This window comes from Solea senegalensis, linkage group LG12 (genome assembly GCF_019176455.1).
Source record: "Solea senegalensis isolate Sse05_10M linkage group LG12, IFAPA_SoseM_1, whole genome shotgun sequence".
Taxonomy (NCBI): Eukaryota; Metazoa; Chordata; class Actinopteri; order Pleuronectiformes; family Soleidae; genus Solea; species Solea senegalensis.
The window spans coordinates 8,064,827-8,089,518 of NC_058032.1; the positions used below are offsets into that span (position 1 = coordinate 8,064,827).

General features: G+C 42.3%; 2 protein-coding genes across 2 annotated transcripts in view; one reads left to right on the top strand and one right to left on the bottom strand.

Moving 5' to 3' along the window:
• LOC122778137 (dedicator of cytokinesis protein 2-like) overlaps window positions 1-24,692 on the bottom strand; it is an 85,139-nt gene that overhangs the window by 19,548 nt on the left and 40,899 nt on the right. The gene's annotated exons all lie outside the window — the stretch shown is intronic.
• Window positions 2,936-24,165, top strand: LOC122778138 (protein INSYN2B). The gene is made up of 4 exons (XM_044039733.1): window positions 2,936-3,152; window positions 14,550-16,421; window positions 18,877-18,951; window positions 22,579-24,165. Exons 2-4 carry the CDS (start codon window positions 14,872-14,874, stop codon window positions 22,754-22,756), a joined length of 1,803 nt encoding a protein of 600 aa, XP_043895668.1. The 5' UTR covers window positions 2,936-3,152; window positions 14,550-14,871; the 3' UTR covers window positions 22,757-24,165.

Genomic DNA, 24,692 nt, shown 5'->3' on the forward strand with positions numbered 1-24,692 from the left:
AGCATTTGCCACTTCAAGCTACGTTAGTCACATAGCTCTCAGTCGTAACGACTTTTCAAACACAAACTTATTTCACATCAACAAAAAAATAAATCATACCCTCCTGCTCACAAACAATACACTCAAGAAAAAGCAGGAAAACAGGAAATTGCATTTATTCAGTTTACCAGTCCAAATATCAGTCTGTCACACTTTAAGAGTAGCCTTAAAACTCCCCTTTTTGACATAGTTCACAGTCATGTCAGGCTTATACTTGCTTGTAACATTCCGTAGCTTTGCTGCCTCAGTCACAGACTACGTTGCCTTGTTGCACCAAGCTGCTCTATCTCTCCATGTGTATGGATTCATGCCCTATTAATGCATATTGCTTTAGCCTCTTCCCACCCCTGTATTTTTGTGCTTCCTTATCTCTCTCTCTCCTCCTTTGTCCTGCTGCTTTTGGAAGGTATTTCTGCCCCCGGAGCTGCAGAGTTATTATCCCTATTTATTTTACAGCACATCTCCATTTGTCATTAGTGTTGCAAACCTTCATCTTTGTTCTCTCATCGCCAAAAACAACCACCGCAAGGTTCCTGCAACTCATCAATCCGTGCCGCCGTCACCAAGGACAAGCTCACAGTGGAAATTGTTTGAGCTTCGCTTCGTTTGTATAAAGTCAAACAATAATTGTCGTCAAATGCCGGAGTCGTCAGGTTTAATCTATCAAAGGAACACACATGTTTCTTGCATGTCAGTGACAACAAGTGTCACACAGTGGCTAAACCTGAGCAGGTGAACCACCAGGTACACCATATGGTCAACACCTGTATTTTCCTCACATGCCAAACTGTCAATATTAAGAAGACAAGCAGATAAACGATCTCACACCAAAGTGTGAAAGACAATACTTTTAATTTAAAGTTTGTGGGGCAGAATAACAAGCATTCATACAAGTAATTTCACATCAGGCCTATTGAAGCCTTCCGCAGCACTTCATTTACACTTTTCTTCCCATCTTTCCTCCTCAGTCTTTCCTTTTATGGCGCTGCCCCAGGTGGAAAGTTATTATGGTGCTCTCAACTGTGATTCTTCAATTTTTTTTACATCATGTATTATAAAATAAAATACCTAGAGAACACAGTCTCACAAAGAGCCCGCAGCACTACTCATAGACAGACACATGTGGTCATTGCTGCCCCACTCCCGTATTACACGTTTACACAACACCTGGGGGCTCAGATCACATGTGTTGGGGTAATAGCAGTGAGAGATGGATTGTGCAGCAGTGTAATTAGAGTAGCTGTTTGCATCAGGCTGCTGTGACTGTGATTATCAAACATTCATTTCTAACTGTGGGCATGTGTTTTCACACCTCAGTATGAGTACACATGTACGCCCGGTTCATTGTTCAGGAAATGGATCAATGGGTCTCCCTCACACCCATTTTCCATTCAGGCGCAAAGAGACATCATCAGTCAATAGAAACAAGCAAGCAGAAGGGGAGGAAGAGTGGTCCAGAGTATAGGAAGCAGAATAATAAAAGTCACATGAAAAAGACAAAGTTTTCTCCGACTCCGACTCATTTTTGTTCATCCAACACAGAGCATCTGTCCAAATATCTCATATAAGTTTTTGTATCCAGGTGCTTAAGGCCCCACATGTGGCCCTGTTGTATACTGGTTGATTAAATAACGTGCACAAACACATGCACTCACTCATTTGCATTTCTCATACAAGGCCATTAAATAAAAAAATAAAAAAAAGTACTACTCTATGTGTGAGAACATCTGCTTTACTAGTGGTCATTTATTATAAACATTTTCTGTAATAAACATGCGACAACACGAGAATAAACCTAATCCAAAGCCTCGCTTATTACAAACCCTCTCATTGTCTGAATTATGATCAGACTCAAATTCACAGACTTAAACCCGCCCATTAAATAAGTGTTTCCATCCTTCCTCATGCTTGACGAATGAGGAAATTCATTTGCAATCACACAATTCAAACCAAGCAAAAAAAAACAAAACAAAATGCTCATAATGAAGCATAAACAGAACCTGGTGTCATACAGTGTTGAATCTCACTTTCTTTTCTTTTTTTATCCGTCTCCTTTTTGTGTTTTGTGCCTCAAGAAATAAAGTGTGAGTGCTGTTATTTTGGTTGTGTGAATGGAAGAAAAGAATGTGATGGGAGGAGGGTACAGGTATGTGGTAGGATGGTCCAACAGGGATGAGGAGGAAGGTATGTCTGAAAGATGAAGATACAAGAGAAAGACGTGACGTGGGAAGGTGAAAGTGGGGCAAAGAAGGAGGGAGGACGGTGACGAAACAGCTCAAAGGAGAGAGTGAGGTGAGAGAGAGAGAGAGACGGAGAGAGAGCATTAGCAAGTCACAAAAAAAACCACCCAAAGTGTCTGCGAGCACCAAACGAATCATGGGGATTGAGGACATTTTGGGAACATGAGGACATTTTAAAGGGCTTTTTGGGGGGTTAAGGCCTGGTTTTAAGGTTAGGGTTAGAACTAAGTTTAGGTTCAGGGTTAGGCGTTTAGTTGGGATGGTTAAGGTTAGGGTAGGGGGCGAGGGAATTCATTATCTATGCGTGTCCTCAGTAAGGACGCTGCACCGCTATGTGTGTGTCTGTGTGTGTGCAAGACCATGTTTGTGTCCTGGCTTGACTCCCAGAAGCAGCCGGTTGTGAGCTGCCAAAGTTTCACTGGGTCTAACATCAAGCCAGGGTCAATGCAGGAGTGTGTGCACGCACACACACACACACACACACACAAGTAGAAACCAGGGCATGGATTGGGATTAACCAACAATAAATAGAAAGATATGGAGCAAGGAGAGAAATATGGTGGAGGGATTAATAACGGAGTAATGGCATCTGGAATATAGATGTATATTGCATTGAGAAGAGAAGAAAAGAAAGAGATAGAGGAGATAGAGGAGAGAGAGAGGCAGAGGGAGAGAGAGAGAGAGAGAGAGAGAGAGGAGGGAGGATCACTGGGCTCTGTGAACATGTGAGGATCGGCAGCAACAGAATGAGACAGAGAGAGATAGAGAGCGAGCAGTAAGGAGTCAGAGGAGAGCACTACTGAGGACTGGTGGACTATAGAGAAGAGAGAGAGAACAGGAGAAGAATACGGACCAAAGAGGAGGTTATGAAAGGTAAGTGATTGAAACAGCAATGAAAGACAGTTGATTAAAATCCAAAGTCTGTGTGTGTGTGTGTGTGAGTCATGTTTTCTTCCTGGCAAAGACGCTCTGTAATGACCCTCTGAGGAATGTTTCTAAGAGTGCACAACCTGTTCATTCAAGATTTAAGACGGCGCTCCGGATCGTTCATGGAGGTAATAGTGGAATGGAAGCAGCAGCTGAGCAGCCAAGAGCAAGAAAGGAGAAAACCTATAGTCTTAAAAACCTCTGGCCCCAAAACAAGAACAACAAACAAATGTGAACATCTTGTTCTCCACGCACTTTGACAGGCGTGTACATCCGTGTTGTGTATTAAACAGTGTGCATTGTTTTTCACTGTGTGTGTGTGTGTGTGTGATGAGTGAGTAATTCTGTCAATGATGCATCTGCACACTGTGCATTATATATGTGTGTGTTGTGTTTCATCATGTCACATTCTCACTATAATTGACTTTTGAGAATGATTACAAATGCTTACATTTCTCTGTGTGTGTGTGTGTGGATGTTTTTGTGTGACTTTGCTGCTCTATCAAAAGCATCTGAAGCAAACATCAGAACAGCTACCGTAGCTTTAATATGGGATTATATTGCAATGACCCTTCTTTTATACACTAACGCTGCCACTAGTGTGTGTGTGTGTGTGTGTGTGTGGGTGTGTGTGTGTGTGTGTGTGTGTGTGTGTGGGTGTGTGTGGGTTTTTGAGAGTGTCTCAGTCTGAGGAGCCGGTTAAGTTCAGCACTAAGATGTGGATTGTGGTTAAATTAAGGGTCGGATTAGGATTTTTCTGGTTATAGTTAAGGTTAGGGATGACGATGTGTTTAGGGGTGCCTGAATGAACTGACATCAATGCAGGGTCCTCATTAGAATAGCTGCACAAACCTGTGTGTGTGTGTATACAAGGTCATGTGAATTTATACGACCTGAGCATTTCAGTCACTTAAGTGCATCATTTAAAATGAGTGTTTGTGCATGTTTGCACACATTGTAATGTCTAGTTGTGTTTCTCGAGCGTTATCACTGCTTTTTCATCATATGTATTAAGAATATAAGTAGAAATGATGAAGATACACCTGCTTAGAAGTGTTTTAACATTTTATTTTTTGAATTTATGGTTAAATGGTCTTATTTCCATGTAAAAACTTGTTTCATGTGACTATGAGGTTGTTAGTGACGTATCAAGCATGTTCTCTATGGAGGAATGATGTACAGCCAGCGTTCTTGCCTAAACTAATTAATTTTGTTTTTCATAAATGTGCTTTTAATTTTTCTTTGTATCATTGTCATGTTTTGCTCAAATATGCAGGAGAGATTTCTATTTCAACACAGCAACACAACAACTGCAGCAAGAAAACAACAACTATTTAAAAGGCAAATTAAAGCAGAGGGAAACACAATCAATAGCTTATGGCATTATACTGCATTGAGATTCTTTATATGCCATTTCTAAAGAGAGTGACCAGTGACGGACAGAAATGGAAATACGTGTTAACAGAGAATGGCAGGAGGACAGGGGCAGAGCGGAACGACACCGCAAAGGCATTCATGTGTGTGTGTGATGGATGTGTGATGGAGAGATAAGGGGAGGGGCGATGGCTCGTGGGTTAATGATGGAGAGATTTGCCGCGACGTGTGGACAGGACGAGCGATACAGCAGCAAAAACAAAGAGGAGATGATCGAAGAGGAAAGAGAGATGAGGGAGTAATCACAGGAGAGAAGGACAGGTGGAAAAAAAAATGGAATACAGAGATTCTGTGTCAGGAGGAAAAAGCAAAAAAAAAAAGGAAGAAAAGGAGTCAGGGGAGGAGAGCACGCAGTTTAAACAAGAATGTGACACTCTAGGCCACACTGAGGTGTGTAGTTGTGTATTTGCAGCACATTTTAACATAAATTCTTCCTCTGTTGATTACAAGCTCCAGTTTTCACTTCGCCATGTTTATCTCAAATATCTGGTGACAAATAGCTCATGCATTTTCAGTTTTAACCAGTTTAACTTCTCTGCTCTGGAGCACACGTCTCCACAGTAAACAATAAAAATGGAAGATTAGAATGGTAATGCACTATTATGTCTATATTTCACCGCTTCCCTTGTTATAACTACCTGGCTATAAATACATTTTTACAATAAAACCAAAAAGGGGGACAGAGGGCCGACTAAATGCAATAGGAAATGACTTTGCCCTAATCACACCCCAATCAATCTCCTTCAAATTGCCATAACAAGGATGGGGGATTACTCTTTATTTTTTTTTAATAATATGTAGGTTTGCACATATGTGATTTGATTAATGTGTGAACATAGAAGTCTATAAATCATGTTATTGCTTGAAACAATATTAAAACTGTTAACCTATAGTCCTATTAAAAAGAAAGAATCCCTTTAAATTGACTTTACTATTATAGAATTAGAAACATTAAAGCTTAGTATGTTATTAAGGCTGACAAGTCCAGGCGTGCCAATACCTCACAGGTCTAATGAAGAAAAGTAATCCCAGGTTTAATTCATTTTCTGTTTTGGTCCAGTGTATGCATCACTGATTCTAAACACACACACACACAAAGTTGTACACAGCTATTCTTAGGAGACTGCCTTGACTTTATCCATTTATTTAGCCTAAACAAAGTGTTATCCCGAACCTTAACCACAGCCTCACCACAATTCAAATATTAGCCCTAAACTTAATAATCAGAAAAGAGGTTCTGCCTCATTAGGACCAGGTTCTGGTCTCCATGAGGACTACTGGTGCTGTCAAGGTTAGCGTTCATGCCAGAAGGATTCCTAAAGAGATAATAAATAGGAAAACACACACACACACCACAGTCCATTTGGTCTGTCCAGGGGCAAGGACCGACGATGTTAGCTCACACACTGTAGCTTTGAGGTCATAGCTTAAAGGAACATTAGTGTCAGCTCCAAGAGATTTACAAATTAATCTTTGTGTTTGGAGTACACTTTGATTCTGGTAGTCATGGATCTTTTACACTGCCAACAGTGAGCTACAACACGTCACTATAGGAAAAGCACACATATAATAAAATGAAGGATGGCCGGATTCCATTCTGCTATTGCTAAATTAGTAATGTACTGGCTGTTGTTGTGATTTACGACCTGTGCTTTTTCCTACCACAATGCTACGTTCACACCAAACTTTCCTGCAATTTTTCGTGCAGTGGGATCACTTCCCAGAAGTCGGCGTATTTTGGCCGTGAGAGAACACAGAACCATGGATAATATCAGACACACTGTCTCACTCCATCTCTTGTGGAAACGTCGGCAGAGAAGAAACCGCTGCCGTGTGTACGGAGCTCCCCAAGAGAACGGTGGATCAACATCCCTGCAGACGTTTCCACAAAAGATAAAGTGCAACTTGTGTCGTAGAGCTCCGAGTGCCCACACACACACAAATGCATCCAGAGTCTGGATGCTGGCAAGTACGTGACATAATCTAGAGGATGTCTATGCTGATCAGTTATCACCTCAACGCGTTTTCAACTCGAGCATTAGAGAGACTGTCGTGTCTGTAAGTTGACTATGTAAACAAATCTGTGTCCCTGTGCGAAAACAGCATGCCATTTCCAAAGGTCTGCAGAACAGAGATTGTGAGTCTCTAAAATGGTCGTTAACACGCTGTACTTTTCACTACAACACACAAGGTTTTCTGTAATTTGCAATGCATCATGAGTATACAACACCATCACAGTAATTGGCAGTATTTGTCACAGTAATGTACCTGACAAGTTCTGGCTGTAGATGAGGTGTTTTACCATTAAATGACGCTACGTTAGAAGACCTGGTGGCTTGGACGCACAGAGGAGAGGAGCGGCGCCACATACTCACTCTTCTGCAACACGTAAGTTGGTCAAAAACAATAGTCATGTGACTTAACTTGCCGTTATGAGTGAAGTTGTACATAAACATCTACTTAAACTTAAAGGCTGTTCTGCAGTAAGGCCATATATATGTATACAGGTAGCTGATTTATGTTAAATTAATCAATTGACTCAAACAAGGGAAGTTTTCACCCATTTCCTTCTGAAAGAGAATGACTTCTATTAAGCAGTGTTAATTCCCCCATGAAGTTTCTTGTGATTTGGTGTTTTCAGATGCTTTGCTGTTATCAGTCCAACTCACGGCTCCAGATCCACTAAGCTGATGAATCGCGGAAGTGAGAATGTCAAGGAGAAGAGGAACAACTGCATCGTGCGTCTCTTCTCAAATGTTTAATGGACTTTGACTGGAGCCAAGCATGAGTCGTATGTAAAAGACTCCCCAAGCAAATGGACACTGTACATTCACGTCAATGGAAAAAGGTTTTACATCTAACATGTTTGTATGCTGTTGTTTAAAAATGCTAAGAAAATTATATATATATATATAATAGTGTTGTACTGTAAAAAAAAACTGAGGTCCTGAACTTATTAAATTCAATAAAAGTGTTTTCCCACAACTCTTACTCTCCTTTTGTATGACACACACATGAATGCACAATACTTTTGTTTATTAAATACATGGTTATTAGAAGCAATTAGCAATTTACCAGAATGTATTGAATTTTGGATAAATAACAGCTAATTGTTTGCCAGGTAAATTCTGTAATCTGAATAGACTACGGCATTACTTCATACATTAAGTTACAGCTAGATGTTTTTTTCATTTGCTGTAATTCTGAAACAAAAAAAACTGCTACGTGTATACAGCGAAATACTGCAACTTTATAGTAATTACTAACAATTTAAAAAGACTTGATTGGTAACCTTTTGCCAGCTATTTCCAGTGCATTTATAATTGTTCCATTACTCACTCAAAACATTTGAGTGTGGGATGGGAAAGCCGAGTTCTCATATATCATTTTTATTTCCACTGTTCCAGTTGACATGAAAAGACGCCTCAGATTTCAGTGTAGCAGAGCAACTCAATCTGCCACAGACAATGATAATCAAACTTGAATGATGCCAGGTTAGATTAGATACTTGGCTTTTCTGATATGAACATTACCCCCATGTCTCCTGGCTGTTAAGTTGAAATGCTGATGAAGGCACTCTGTCCCTGGAAATGCAGTTGGACCCAATTAAATTGCACAGCACAACAAGCCGCAGAACAAGCTGAGCTATGGTTTCCTGGCTGTTCTGATGTTCATTACTGGATTCTTCCTTCTGTCTGAGGTGCAGGGATAAATGTTTCACCAAGACAAAGGAAGAAATGGAACCACTGACCAATTAATGGAAACAAAAGAAAAAAAAGTGGATGATAGAGTATACCTGCAATGGATGCAAATATCAGACGTGTATACACACGTACAGTACTGTGCAAAAATGGGTCGACATGAATGGGTAACACTTTACATTAAGAATGCATTAATTAACGTTAGTATATGCTGTAATAAGCATTTTCTGACAGTTAATTAATGTTTAAAGTAGCATTTAGTCATTTAATATGAAGGTTACTTAAGGTATTATTACTTCATACATTAATCAAGGTTTCCTAAAACCTAAAGCTACTTTTAGTGTCAGTTAATGGAGAGATAACTTTCAACTGTTCATGGAAGTATTGAATAAGTGTTAGTTATTTATAATTAAGCATTTTAGATAACCACACTCATGCTAAAAACTTATGGAAGGTTTTCCCAGTTACTTTGAAATTGAACCCATGGAAGTCAGAAATGGCATTCTGGCCCAGGTTGCCATGGCCACCTGGAAGCTTTCCCTGCTGCTGTTAAAAGCAGGTTCATCCCCATGACGAGTAAGATGGGGGAGATGGTGCAGCCTGTTTTGAATTCTCTTTTCAAGGACCCGCCACTGATTTGTAAAGTGGGTAGCTGTGAACAGTAATTTTAATCATCCAAAGTAACTCTTTCCCCTGATGTGGTGAGGGATGTGGTAGTGTTCCAGGGCAACGTTAATGAGACTATGGGGGGATTGATGCGTATGCATTTGTCAAATCCAACCAGGTAACTGCTCGGTTGCCTTTGACCTTCTTGGCCTCCTGCATCAGTTGGCTAAGGACAACAGTGTGTTCCAGCATCCAGAGAAGCCTGGGACGCCACCCTTTTGGACTGAAATGTCAAAGTAACTGTTGTTCAGCATGTAGTGTATCAATCATCTAGCTAGGACTCAGAAGAAGATCATTCAGAAGTGGATGATATCTGAAGAGTTTGCTTCCTTTGGTACAAAGCAGCCTTCTACTGTTTTCCAGGAAGATGGAGGAAATGGTGCCCTTAAACCAAATCCTGCGCAGAAGCTTCCATGGTCTAATTTATATAATTTGTGCGGTATACCATTTGGTCATGGAGCTGATGATGCAAGCCTTCTGTATGATGTCTCTGACCTCCTCTCTCCATCATGGTCCTCAGGCGTCTAGCGCTTTTTTGGGCTTCTTGACACTGCCAAACTTTGGGTGCCCAGTCATGGCTTGGTCTCTCTTTGCAGTGGCTCTCTTGAAAGAACTCCTCTACAACATCCTTAGGGCAAGTCAGACTCCCATATCTTGCTTCACAAAGCACAGTTCTGGTAAATGTACTGTTTATGAGTGCTTGATGAACTGAGTTCTCCTTTTCTCCCTCTGTTTCCTCAGTCTCTGAGTCCTTTCTGCCCCCCTCAACTGGCACAGTTGTCCCTAAAGTTTGCTGGTCACTTCTTGTTGTCATCCTCACTCTTTGAAACTTCTTGGTCAGGCTCTTAACCTCATCCTGCAGAAAAATGATCTCTCTTTCCCTCCTGTTAAGCTGCTTGACTGGTGGTTCTCTGGTGCCTCTTCTCTGCTCTGTGCCATATTGAAAACCATTGCTGTTAAGCTCTCGATCTCCCTCTCTGCTGTTCCTGCTAGCACGGTTTCCAGTTCTCGGGCCAGGTCTTAGTCTAGTTGGCTCTATATTACCCTTTCTCTCGCAGGTTGGTTGAACAGGGTAGTAACAGGGGCGTCCTGTGCTTCTGAAGTACACCAACAGGTGCAGAGAGGTCTCCAGTGCTGTGGCAGCTTCCTGAATGGGGTCACAAAGTGTCTCCACTCAACATTGCACTTGTTTTCCTCCTTTTCCACTCTTGCTCCTCTGGTATATCTTTAGGCTTTTAGTATTCTTGAAATGCTTATCACATTGGCACATTAAGTCTCTCACCTGACAGACCAATGTAACAGCTTGTATTAATTCTTTACATCAATTAAAAGAGGAGCAATTAATAATTTAGTCTCTCCATTTGCTTAGGATTACTGTGAGTTGCAACCTTACAAAAACATGTGCAGGCTTATTTAGATTGATTTGTTTTGGTAGGACCCTCAAGAGCAGAGCCTTTTCCTTCTGAGTACAGTCACTGAAGTAAATTGTCTTGTGTTGAAGAATTTGATTTCTCAAGTTGCTCTGAGCAAAGACAACAGAGTGAAAAAAAGAGAAAAGGAAATATTGTCTTCTCTTTGCACAATTCCGTGCATGTGCCTCGTCTCAAAAGGCAAATAAAGTGCTGCATCCGTTCTGTTGTGGGGTGAGGGGGCGAGAGAAAGTGAGTGAGAGAAGCATTGTGATTACAGAGCAGTAAAGTGAGCCTTGGTCTCCCTAAAACACACACACACACACAAAAACACACATAGGACCCATCAATCGCTGGTTGAAAAATGAGGCTCACCTTGAAACGACAAGGGACTCAATTAGCTGTAGCATCCGGTGCTGCGTTACCACTGCAAAGGCATGGGTGCACTCTCATTCAAAACTATGTGTATACACACACACACACACACTCAAGGGCGAGCAGACTGCATTTGTCTGCATGTAGACAATTACTGAACGGCCCAGACCCATTAACTGGTAAATTAAACTCATTGGCTTTATAAACAGTTTCCATAAAATGCTGCACCCTGTCAAGACACTCCATGTCGAGTTTGCAGCCTGTGTATTTGGTGACAGATGCTCAATCACATTTGCAGTGCATATTGATTACAGGCGAGCAGTTTGCAAATTTTTATTTTTTTGTCCTTTCACACTTTTATTTTTGTACTCTGACACCATCAGAGATTCCATCTGAGGAAAATGGGCCTTTACATCTCTTCTTCTGAGATATACAGTACACACACACACACTCACATATTGCTTTTATCTCGTCTGTGAACCTTCTCCTTCATCTGTTATTTCCCTTCTATCCTTCCCACCACCTTTCTCCTCCTCCCTCCGGTTCTCCCTTTTTGGTCGCCTCCCCTTCATCACCAAACCAACAGCAATACCTCCCCTTCTCCTCCCTGTTCATTTTGGCACAGCTGGGGGTGTGATATAGGTGAGAGGCTAAGATTAAATATAGAGGCAGAGGAAGAGAAGAGAGAAATAAACAGCAACTCAAAGACAACGTGACAGACGGAAATGCAGGTGGTGAGAGGAAGAGTGCGACAACAAGCACTGGTAATGATGAAAGACAAGAGTGACAGGAGGGGAGTGGTATTCAATACGATTTAGAGACCGAGCAAAAGAGGGGAAGGAGGAGAGAGACAGGCAGCCATGTGAATCACAGAAACTGACTTCAGAGAACATGGTGTCACTTTCTGCCTGACAGCCTGCAGGTCAGGGGTGAAGACTGAGACTTGAAATGGTTGGCACCTTCCCACCCACCCGCAACACCCACACATACATCCACACAAAAGTATAAATAGGAGGTGACAGCCAGGAGAGAGGAAGTTTGTAGCAGCAGGTGCTGCCGCCGCGAAGAAAAAAGGCTTGGAGATGAGCTGCGGTGAAATTATCTTCAACGGACTTAATCTGAATCCCAAGGCAAAGTACTCGATGGCACGCATACACAGGCAAACACACACTCATTGATACAGTAGGCATCTCTGCACACGCATTCTCGCCTCTTCTCCCTGTCCCTGTTCTGTATCTGTCTACCTATCTCAGGAAAAACATCATCACCTGCAATTTCCTCTTGCAAACAACACATCTACATTAATGTCTCATCCACCTGCTGGAGCTGCCCCTCAATCTGATTTCGATAAAGAAATATGTATTATAGAGAGGTATTTTTATCATTATAACAATAATACCTATAATAATTGATACTTTCACTACTGACGCTGTTATTCTAGGGTATTACATCACATTCGCATCACTCTCAATATTGTCATTATGCCAACCAGCCTGCAGTGTTACATAAATACATAAAGTTACACAGATGTTCCCGTCGTCTCCCTCACTCGTCTCTTCTTCTCTTCCCTCTCAAATTATTTCTCTGCATTCAACCCAACTGGTCGAGGCAGATGGCCGCCCATCCTGGGTCTGGTTCTGGTTAAATTACATGTCCAAAGTTTCATTACAGAGGGATGCTGACTAATAACAACTGATATTTAAACTGTTCCAATTTGATGCTGTTGCTCAAGGGCAAGGCCTCGACGATTAACACAGTTACATGGCGAAATCCTTCAGTTTGATATTTTATTATTTGAAATGAAAAGTGAACTTCTGATATTATAAATTACGGAGGGAAAAACGATCGCAGGACTAAACTGTCCATTTTAATTTAGCTCATAGCGTCAAAACAACCAGTTAATATAAGTCTCACAGAGCATTAACGTGAGTCCATCCTGAATATTTATGAACTATTGCAGCTGCAGTGCAGCAGTCAGGTTGTGCTTGCATCTGTCCAGTGGAAACACGTCTCAAACTACAGAGAGAATGACAAGAACATTTCAAAAACTTTGTTTTTCGAAAAGGAAACTTTCAGTAAAAAAAGAAAAAAGAAAGCTTCCTCACAAAAAAAACGTCCCGTTACTGATCTCAAAGCATCTAAAACAAATATGTGAACAAGCCTGTAACTCGTTTATTTTTCAAAATAGTGCATTGTTCTCGCCTTGACACTGCACAGCAAGCATCTGTGCTGTGATGTTGCACCAGCTGGCTTGAAAAGCTCCTTTTCTTTCTTTCCGTGCGTGAATTGTGTGTGTGTGTGTGTGTGTGTGTGTGTGTGTATGCCACGTCATTGGCTGTCACACAATGATTGCAATGAAAAGACAGCACTGTATGCAGAAGGGAGACGAACTGAAAACAAAGGCATTTCATCATCATAATTATTGATGAGACCGTCATCTATCTAAACAGACATCTAGTCGATATAGAAAGGAATCAACAGCAGCAAAGACAGGTAGACAGTGGTCTGTTTTAAACATCGGTGGATAGAAATTAAGAGAGCATAATAAAAACATTTCCAACCTGTACGGAAAGCTTGTATTCTGAGCACACGCAACACAGTTAATTGCCCTCCAAGTGTGCGTGAGATAAAATCATTCACTAAAATGTGAGCTCAACTTTATACCCGACAGTTAACCTCCCTTTACTCTTATAGGAGCTTTATCTCTTGCCAATAATGTGCTGCTGCAATCACCTGATTTCCTCACAGGAGAAATTTGATTATATGATCTCGCCTCAGTTTTAAAGCCAATCGCAGTTTCAAAGTGCAACAGTAAAGTCAAATCTCAGTGATGTGAGCTGAGGATCATAACGTGTGCAGGATTTCATATTTGTTTTACGTCTATTTTATGTGCCTGAAACGTATATTCTCTTAAACAGCCAGGATTCACATGACACAAAGAACTTTGTATGTACTTTTTTGCAAAAAAACGTAAGTAGTTGTGGTAGTGGTTGGTTCTCTTAGAGTCTTAGAATTAAATGATAAAGCATGGACATGTGCAGTGGATAAACTGCTCTTTCTAAATGTCTGACTGACAAACAAACGGGTGACGTTGTGGTAGGTTGCTTACTCTTTACTCCTTACTTACGTGTTCACAGGGATTAACGGGTTGTGAGGGTAGTAAATTGGTTGCAATATTCAACTTCACAGCAAGATGCCACTAAATCCTACACGTGAAACGTTCAGCATAAATGTGCAAATGCTTTGCAGTACGTGGGACGTATTTAAACAGAAATCTAAACTGCAGGCCGTGAGGCATCCTTGCTTTACATATTGCTTTGAAAGGCAAACACAATGCCCCTTAAAGTGTTTCACGTTGTGTCATCACCACATAATGCCAGACTGCAATAACGTGATGTTCTATTTTTCTAAGATTTATTGCACAGAGCTCTGGTGAGTGTGTGTGACTTGCATTTGTATACACATTCGTATAACGTTGGGATTTCAGATACCTGTAGTCGTCTATATTATTCCAGAGGAAGAACTTGAGATTTAATTTTGCCTCTTTAACTCCCACCTACCTTCTGGTCTAATAAGAGGCTGAAAGAGTTCTATCGATCTGGTCAGTGTGTATATTCACTTGAGGTTGCTCAACCTTTATGTGGTGCTTTACCTGCCTAATGTCTATATCTTCTTGCCAGTATTTATGTTCTCTCCCTCTTTTCCCTCTGTCATTCACCTCATTCATTGCCTGTCTTATTTCTCTCTCTCTCTCCCAGAGGTAAACCAGCAATTCCCAGAGAATGCATTCAACTCATCCTCTACAAGCAACTGGTGTGAGACTGATTTCCAAATCAGAAACCCAAACCAACAAGGGGATCATCAATGGGAGACCACTTTAAGTCCACAGCCTTATTGGATATTGAATTTCTGCCTCCACATCCACATACAAACTTCCTCACACTGCCACGCAGGCTGTGAGACGAGCTGGAGTCATTGCTGCTTTATATTGGATATAATCCTGCCGACATTGTCTGATGTCACCGATTGCCTCAATCCCATTTAGCTCCTCTGGGGGCTGAGCTAAAACTGCAGAGGAGTATGGGCAGGAGGGTGGCTGACCCAACCAATCCAGTGCCTGCACTAGGGGTTCCTCTGGCAGGGGGGCAATGGGGCCCACTATGCAGTGTTGGGGTGCAGACATCTCCAGGACTGCGGATTTTCCCCTCCATCAAACAACAGAGCAGCCAGCCAACCAACACACATCACCCACTCACCATGGCAACAGACAAAGCGACGACAGCAGAGACGGAGGAAGTTATCAGAAGTGACAGCCACAGTCTGCCTGTGTCCAAGGAGACATCTCAGAACGAGATCAACAGCCTCACGCTGGACGACATGGGGTCACAAGGGTCAGGCAGCGGAGTTTACTGCCAGATCAAAAGTATTCGGACAAACCCCAAGGACACAAGGGGGAAAAAGACAGCTCGGTATACAAACGGAAGTGTGGTAGCATCTGATGTGGTGGGAGGGGTTTGCACTGAGGCCACAGACGTTGAGACGACCTGTGAGCGGAGGAGGGTGCAGTCGCTACGCGGCGAGAGCCATCGCTCGGTCGTAAAAACTGCAAGTGTTTGTGCGGCCGTACACGCCACGCCACCTCGGCCCTGTCGGGTGATGACGAATTCCCCGGCGCGTCTCTGTGGGACTTGTGGGAGGAGACGATCACAAATTGCACCGTGTACAGGTGCATGCCGTCGCAGGGCTGTCAATCAAATAACAACCAGCCAGACTTTACCTAATCCTCCACGGAAACCGTCCGTGGCGCCAGACCAGTCAAAAAAAGACTCCGCTGTTGTGAACTCGCAGGCTTGCAACAAAAAGACAGAAACGGCAAGCACCTCCACACACACACCAGTCAAAACATCACAGATCCCCCGGCTGTCGCACACTATGCCAAAAACACGCAGCTCACATTCCAACCACACAGCACACAGTCAAGACAAAACTAAAGATCCAAAGCAGCAGACAAGGCCACATTCTGCCGACTTTACTTACTACAAGGACTCCGCCACGCAAACGACAGAAACACAAAACAACACAGATACCACACCTACAACACAAGAACACACACCACCTGTAGACGCGACCGAACCACATTCAACTGACAAACGCAAGCATAACACGGCCAAAATCCAGCACGCTGACGAACAAACACACTGTAAAAAAATAGTCCACGTCACATCCAAACCTGCAGCTCCTCCCCGTACCAACATCCCGTCTCTTCCACCAAAAAACTCTCCTAAAACCACTCCTTCTAAACCAGCCACACCTGTAGCACAAACCAAAAACAGCCAGGACACGACGAACACCCCCCAGCGAACCTCGTCAGCGCGGATCAAACTCAAGGACAACACGGAACAGAGGAGCAAATCGCCCGAAGACCGCACACTGCCTTGTAAGACTCATATGACAGCACAATGTAACGGGGCTCCAGGAGGACTGCGGACTGGACCTGCAGGGAAAAAGCCACGTGCGCTGGAGGGGCAGCTGCAGAGCGTTGAGGAGAACCTACTGTCCAATCAGGAGAAGATCAAAGTGCTTCTCAACGTCATTCAAGACCTGGAAAAGAGCAAGGCCCTCAGCGAAGGGTGAGTGAAGGGAGATAGGGAGCGGATAAAAAGTGGGACGTGGGGGACGGGATGTATAAAAAGAAAAAGATTAAGATAAGGGACATAAAAAAGTATAGAGACTAGGTCAAAATGTAGTATACAGTATGGCTGGACTGTAGTGAAAAAGAGAAAGTAGGTAAAAAAAAGTCACTAAAAGTTGCTGGAGGTTGTAATACTCCAGTGTTTTTTATGAAGCATTCAGCCTACTTTCACATGCTTTCACCTCTCTATCTTGTGTGCTTCTCTCCTATCTATTTTTCCTTCTTACATTTACAGTGTTTGACTGCAGGCAACTTGCCCAATAAGCTCTTCTCAATTATTGTTGTGCTTCTGCTTCCAACAGTATAAAGAATTGACTGAAACTCAACCAATTAAGACCTCATTCAGACCCCGATGCCGACATCTGTCCTCAGTGATCTGTTTACGGCCAGAATGGAATGGGGTGTGTGTGTGGTGTGTGTGTGTGTGTGTGTGTGTGTGTGTGTGTGTGTGTGCGTGTGATCCATTTCTGTAGAGATGTGTGGTACATGCTCCTCTGTAATCCATATCAGCAAGTCTCAATATCTTCTTTTGTTATTTTACCATATATATATATATATATATATATATATATATCTATACACCTATAGGATATAAAGTCCCAAAGGTAACCAGTGTTACTAAGATGCATCTTTCTGCTCGCCAAAGCTAAATTGCAACTTCTTACTTCTTAATTATTTTAACCTCATTGACACCATCCTTTTGTTTGTCTCTGCTATACAGCACATACAGTCCACTATCGCCAAGGCTGTGAAACTGGCTCCAAGCTACATCCATCCTTTAATACTCCTCCACCCTCTCGCCTGTCTTTCCTTCATTCATAATTAATACTCCCCCCATTCTACTCTGCTTATCTTTCACCTCCTTGTATACACTGTGACTCGCCCCCTCTAATGACATTTCTGCCCAATCACCACTTATTGATATTCCCTTTTCCATCACTGCCTTGTCCAGCCTGTTCACTGGTGTTAAGTGTTGACTTTCACCATTCAATTTCCTCCTCTCCCAGCCCACTCTTCACAATGTCTCTCCTACAGTATTCCCTATGTCTTTCTCCCGCCATTACGCCCCTGCATTCACATATTTTAGTCACCTCCTTTGCTCTTCTCTATAAACTAAATGTCATCCCTTTATCTCGTTTCTTCCAAAACAATGTTTAGCTCCTTCTACATGTTTTTTTTTACTCCCTCTCCTCCCCATTCTTCCTATTCAGAGTTAAACGCTGTCTCCTCCTCCGAGATAATCTCTGTCCCATTACCCAAGAGGGACGCATTTAATATTTAAGATTGACATAAGGGCCCGTCTGTGTGAACATATAAGATTATGTGCCTATATCCTGCATGTATGTGTGTGTCGTGCTTAGTGAACAAACAATGGCAAAGGGATAAAGGCGCAGGATGGAGAAAAAGGGGGAGGCTGAGAGAGAGAGTAACTGAAAGCAAGAACAAAAAAGACAAAAAGTGAGCGAGGAGTAAGAGAGAACTAAGAGGGGCTGCATGTATCTGATGCTGTGAATAGAAGTACTCTTAAGTGTTCCGCTGTGATAAAAGTGTCGGCTGAACAGAAAGGATTTTTGTGCTCGGCTCGTCGGTTTCTTTCCTCCTGAAGCACAGAGTTCTCGTCTCTTGCCGTTGCCATCACGGGTAAAGACTGGCAGGGGAGACAATGTGATGCCAGACACAGAGTCTATCTTGATGTCATTAAATGCCTACTTATCACAATGAATCAGACGCTCTCTTGTCTTCACAGCACGGAAGAGGGGCAGTCAAAAATAACAACAACAACAACCTTGGCAACAAATTGTTAAAATGAAATTGCATGGAAAGTCGTGAGCTTTTCAGATGTTCTAAATATCAATTTTTATTATAATTTTAACAATTCTGCTCCTCCAGGTCTGAACGCCTATGCTTGATGAGAGTCTACTTAAATCCACAAGTAGAACTATTTACCCAACTCGAAATGACTTTTACTGAACCCTTTGTATCCACAAAGTGTGCCTGAATGTGGTGTTTTACCGAACCAGACCCATGTAGAAAGTCACTGCGCACACAACGGTTAGCAGCAGTTTTCACCTGCCTGCATACCAAACAGGCAGGTTTTCACCCACTGGGATAACTCAACTCCCTCCTTTTCAGGTACGCCACATGCTCTGATCAGAGCCTCTCTCTCTCTGCCCTTTGACAAGCTTTGAATACACACACACACACACACGTCACAGTTCTGAATGTGTGTGTGGACGGAGAGAGCTACAATAACTGTGGCGGTTGATGGCGAGATTATTTCCAGTCCAACAAATGTGCAATCTGTCGCGAGTGACAAAGTCCCCTCATGACGTTGCTGTGTAATATTGAAGCCTGTTGCTGTTGTAGTGTTTCACCATGTGTTGTCTTCACAGTCGCAGCTCATACAGAACGGGTCAGGACATAAACAACTGCTCAACCTGCCAAAGGACAGCCTGCATCATTTACAGGTAACCTGATCAAGATAATGAGCTTACTGCATTACATAACCATGCAAATGCAAATGACAACACGTTCTCGCCCAGAGCAGAATAACAAGTAGACCTGCACCTTTTCCTGGAAAAGGTCTAGTAGCTTTAAAAACTGCAGATTTTCTGTTGTTTATCCAGAGATTAATCAGTAATTCATATAATCTCTTTTTTGTGGTATTTTTATGCACTCAGATTTTCTGATATCGTGCCGTCTCTCTTCGCTTTTCTCCAACTCTTATAACTTCTAACATTATTTACACGTTCAATTGTGTTGTGTGCAAACATGCAAATGAATTGGGTCTTTACTCTTGGTACATTTGTCTCTCGTGTTGTGATCTGAACACTTTGGGTTATGTGTATTGTGTGAACTACACTGCAGGGCGATGAGTGATCTAAATGTCATGACCGAAATAAACATATAGTTGAAAACTGTACGATCTCATAGAACACACTGCAATTCTATGCTCGCCTGACACTTCCCCCGTCATTCTCAACTTTTCATTGAGCAAACCATTCCATCTTTTCATACCACGCATGCCCAGCAGCACTATCAAACTGACCCACAGATTATAATCACTGAACCTCCACCACTTCTCCCTCTCTCTCTCTCACACAAACACACGAGACAGAAAAAACTAACTAGAAAACTCTGGCATCAAAAATTCCTTTTGGTTCGCAACTTTCTATGCAAGAATAACACCAAAGTGTTGGAAGTGTACGCCGCTTGTTTACAATCATACAAATTTCCCTTGTATACCATGAGGGATAAAGACACATTTTCCAGACCCTTTATTCCAACTCTCTTGAACTCTCAAGAGGCCCTCGCCTCCCAGCAGCCCCACATCTGCATCCTTCCTGTATGTTTACTTTCTACCCCTCTGTTGTGTTACCTCATAGCTACTGTGATACTTTTCTAATACTTTGCACCAAACTCTGACATTCCCCTTTTTTTTATATAATTCTTTCCCCTGAGCTTAATTACCACAACAGGATCCTTAGCCAAGAAAGTTAATGAACACCAAAGGGAGAGGACTGCCACTTGGTGCCATACTCATACACCTGTAAATATACAGTATGTACTGTATAATATAAGATAAACACACGTTTTTAATGCACAGTCACATGCACAGAACTGTGCGCAAAAATAAAGACGAGGAAGAATAAATTTGTTGACACACACTATACAGAAAAGGGCATAATGGCTGCAGTAGCTATAGGAGAAATCAGAGCAATGATTTAAATGTGTTAACCTTAACTAGAATACATTGACGGGGTTTGAAATCTACGGATCACAAAACAGATCTATGGATCAGCAATCAGTGAGTAATAAAGGCACCATTTTTATTTCTTTTATTAGCCCTTTTTCTAGGATCAGAGGCTTCCCTAATCTCAAGAGATTTACACACTTCATTAAATCCCCTTCCCCTCTCTTTGCAGATTGAGATTTTCCTTTTGTGCTGCACTTCCACTTTGTTTTTCTTGCACACAAACACACACACACACACATAATTATGCATTCACACACTGTGATTAAGCCCACCAATATGGATACCCGTGTTGATTAGATAACGACATGCATTGCCCATGCATAAGCCAATGTACACACACACACACACAGAAAAGGCATAATTATATTGCACAATTTGTGGACAGATGCATGCAATCGACTTCCTCATTATGTTTCTATTTCTTCTCAGTCGGTTCATGTTGTATTTTCACAAATGCACGTGTTCAGCAGCCCATTGTGAAAACACAAAAAGCCAGGAGTACACGAGCGTCGTTTGTTTGATTGGACAGTAACCGCCTTATCAAAGCCCCAGGGAGGATTCAGGATAAAGACGGCTGGAGATAAGGAAAGAAAGCCACAAGCAGAGGATGAATGACATCTGGGACTCACACATCCCTCCTAAGGGTTTGTGTTACTTTGAAAAAAGCTGGCTGTCTGAGGATGTTATGCCATTGTCAGCACTAATTAATTTGTGTGATGAGAGACAGAGGGGAGAGGTACTTGACAGCCACTCTGGTTTTCTGCCATGACAGCTAAAAGAACAGATCCATACACAGTATATCTATATAATGTGACATGTTCTGTCTACACATATTCTTACCTAAGCCGAGCAGGGAATCAAACCCACAACCCTTGAGTTGAAAGACGACTCGCTCTACCACTGAGCTACTGTCTCATAATTACAGGAGCTACAGGACCACAGAGTCATGCACACATGTGTACAGAGTAGAGCTGAAGCGATTAATCGATTATTAACCGATTACTGAATGAATCCGTATTAATTAATCCGATTTAATCCTGATTAAAACAAGATTTCCGATTGTTTAAGCTTCTTAGATGTGAAGATTTTCTTCATGTCTTTGCTCTGGATAACAAAGAAATCATTAAAAGTCAATCATTTCGGTTTTTGGACAAAAACAGACATTTGAGAACGTCATAATTTGCAGGTTTGACGAACACCGATCAACATTTTTTGAAAGATAATCGTTAGTTGCAGCTTGCAGACGACAGCTTGCTGAATGAATTGAGGGCAGCAGATTTTTCCACTTTGGCATAATCCCATGAACAATACGAACAATATTGACAGAGAGAGCTATAGAGAGGTTGTAAGAGGGGGAGGAAGTGCACTGCTGGAGACGTATGCAAAAGACGAGCCATCATTCAAGAACAAGACAATTTAAATTTACTAAAGGGTGATTTTTACCACTTTTATCCACTCATTCCCTTCATCCCTCTTTACTCAGGGTGCAGACATTTATCTGCTCTCACCAAGTCTCCAGTGGCCTCTCTTTCATTTTTTCCTCCCTGTTCTCCTTCCATCAGCCCCTGTGCATTGCCTTCATCCCTCACTCAGCCTTGGGCATGCTGTAGAGGATGCACATGTGGGCGCCAGGGGAGAACACGTGTGTGTGTGTGTGTGTGTGTGTGTGTTTTGGCATACACAAGGATAGGAGTAACTGGAGTTGCCTCAACATGTGGTTAATTAACTCTAGAAGCAGGGCCCTTTGCAGCTCCACTCCTATAATCCAATTGAAAATGAAACACACACACACACACACACCGAAAGCAGAGAGAAGCTCTACTACACTTTGACCTGCAGCAGTGGACACTTCAAAAAGATGGTGTGAAGAGAGCACAAGAGAGAGAAGGGGGTTGAGAAGAGCATAGAAAAAGAAAGCCAAGAGGGTCTGCTTTGAACACATCAGAGGAGCACAAAAATGTTCCTCCCTTGCTCCCCATTTTAACACCTCCATTTTGCAAATGCTCTTCTCCTTCTCTGCTCCCTTTTTTCCATTCACACCCCGCCAACCTGTGATCTTCTGATGCATGAAGCACAGATGAACACTAACAGGGGTGTGGGGGGGCGAAGTAAGGCCTTTTAAATGTACACAAACGCCTGTGACATTCAAACCACTGTCAAACGAGTTCATTGACTTCTGCAGCAACTCTCGGCAGTGTTGAGATCCCGTGTCGCCCCGTGACTTTTCTGTGTACACGCACAAACGCCCCCTCAGTCACGTCTGATAACGTTGTAAAGTCACATTTTCATTTGACACCACCTCCTTATCAACTGCTCTCTCTGACACTTTCCTCTCCAGTGTGGAACATGATTTCCGACAGCAGGAGGGACGACTCCAGGTCATTATGGAGGCCCTGGAGGGGGAGTATGATGTGCCTGCAACAGCTCTGACCAAGCCCATGCAAGCTCCTTCCAGCCGCACTGGCACCAAGGCCCGTGTCAAGAAACTCCGCAAGAAGTGTTTCTGGTGGCTATGAACTTAAAATGACAACAGCCTTCCTGGGAAGCAGGTGCATACAAGAGTGGATTATGACCCACATCAGCTCTAGAGTATAGAGCAGCTCTTTCAAGGGCAGTTAATGTGTACTGTGTTCAAATTAAAATCAAGTAGCATCTTGGCAATTTTCCCACAGTGACCCATCCTCAGCTTGGACCTAAATACCTACCAGGGATTAGGGGTACAAGAAGTGGAAATGCACGAAAGAATGAAACTCGGGCCAAAGGAGCTGTTGATCTCTCCTCTCTCAGATCTGTATGACAGGATGAATAACAATCTTCTCTCAGTGGGAGCCAGACTTGAGCAACTAATTAATGACAATTATCTGACTTCAAGCGACGATGCTGTTCTCCCCTTACGAATTGCAGAACAGAGAGGAAACGAGTCGACACTTGACAGACGAACAAACTGTTCCTGTAACCTGCTGTTAAAACAGATGGATGGATGTATGAATGATTTACGCCAAGACTCATTTACACCGACAGCTGGGAATTAATCTTTGGTTGAATTACAGCAATAAGAAGGCGAATTTGAACTATTTGGTGTTTGTGTCTTTGAGTGGGCTTGAATGTAGACAACAACTGAAGCGCTACGAGGACATGACCCTGCTGTGCTCTCTGGAAACAGACGGCTCACACTGCATGGACATCAGTGTTCACAGAAGAGCACTATGTGAAAGGCAGCTGATCAAAACACTGTTTACCATTCTGTCCACTTTGATTTTGATTTTTCCCCCTTATTATCATCCAAAATGGAAGTGTTTTGCTGTAAATCTTAATCTTACATACATGCACATACAATAAAAAACACAGAAACGCATATGAATGAAAACATTCAGTATATACTTTGTTTTCCCTGAAACGGTGCACACTAGGGGTGAGACCGGTTATCAGTTCAAGGTTAATGATTGGCCTGTTCCCATGATGAAATGTTGGTATTTGCAAAAAAAAAAGGTGCCAATTAAATATGTTTGATTGCTGTGAAACTGCTGACGAAGGCTTTTTCAAAAATGACATTACAAGTTGTGTGGAGCAACGCTCCGCCTGGATGTGATTCTGCATGATGTTAAGAGTCCAACGCTTTCATGTAGTTTATCACCCAACTGTGATTGCTCAAACTTTTCACAGTGAAAACAAAACTCAGTCCAAAACACTCCCAGATTGTTTGTTATTTCCCCAATGCAAACATTAAATTGCTCATAAAAAGGCATTCTGTAACACTGAGAACATGCAGTCCCCTCCAAATGTACTTGTTTTTGCTGTGACATCAAGAGATGAAAGACAAAAGAGATCAGTATTTGAGCTTTTACCAACACGTGTTAAACAACTGGTGTTGTTGTTGCCCAGGTGTGTCCAAATAAATTGATTAATCAAACACTAAAAAAAAAAATAGCAGTAAATATCCACTCTCACTTTCAGCTTTGGGTTCTGCCTGTGCAGACAACATTTTTTGTTGACGCTGTGATATGATGGGAAATCAATCAGAGCCATTGCACAAACATTGACCACAGCCACTGCAACTATGTGGAACAGCAAACAGGCATCAAAGCAGTAGACCGAGGAAAAACATCAGCAGTTGATGAAAAAAAAACAAAAAAAAACCTGAAAACTACTGTCAGTGACATCACCAATAACCTTCAGGGGGTCAGAGTGAAGGTAACACAATGCACACCAAGAACATGAGTGCAGAGGCTACACAAGAACATGCAAACGGCTTATTAGCAAAATTGGAATTTGCCAAAGAGGCTCAAAAGTTTTGGGACATAGTTTAATGGACCGATTAGATTAAGCGTCACTAAACTGATGGAAAGTGTGGTAAAAAAGAAAGGATCTGCTCATGATCATGATGAACATAGAAGCTCTTCTGTGTGTCATGGTTTGCGCTTTTTCTGGAATGGGCTCATTGATCTTCACTGA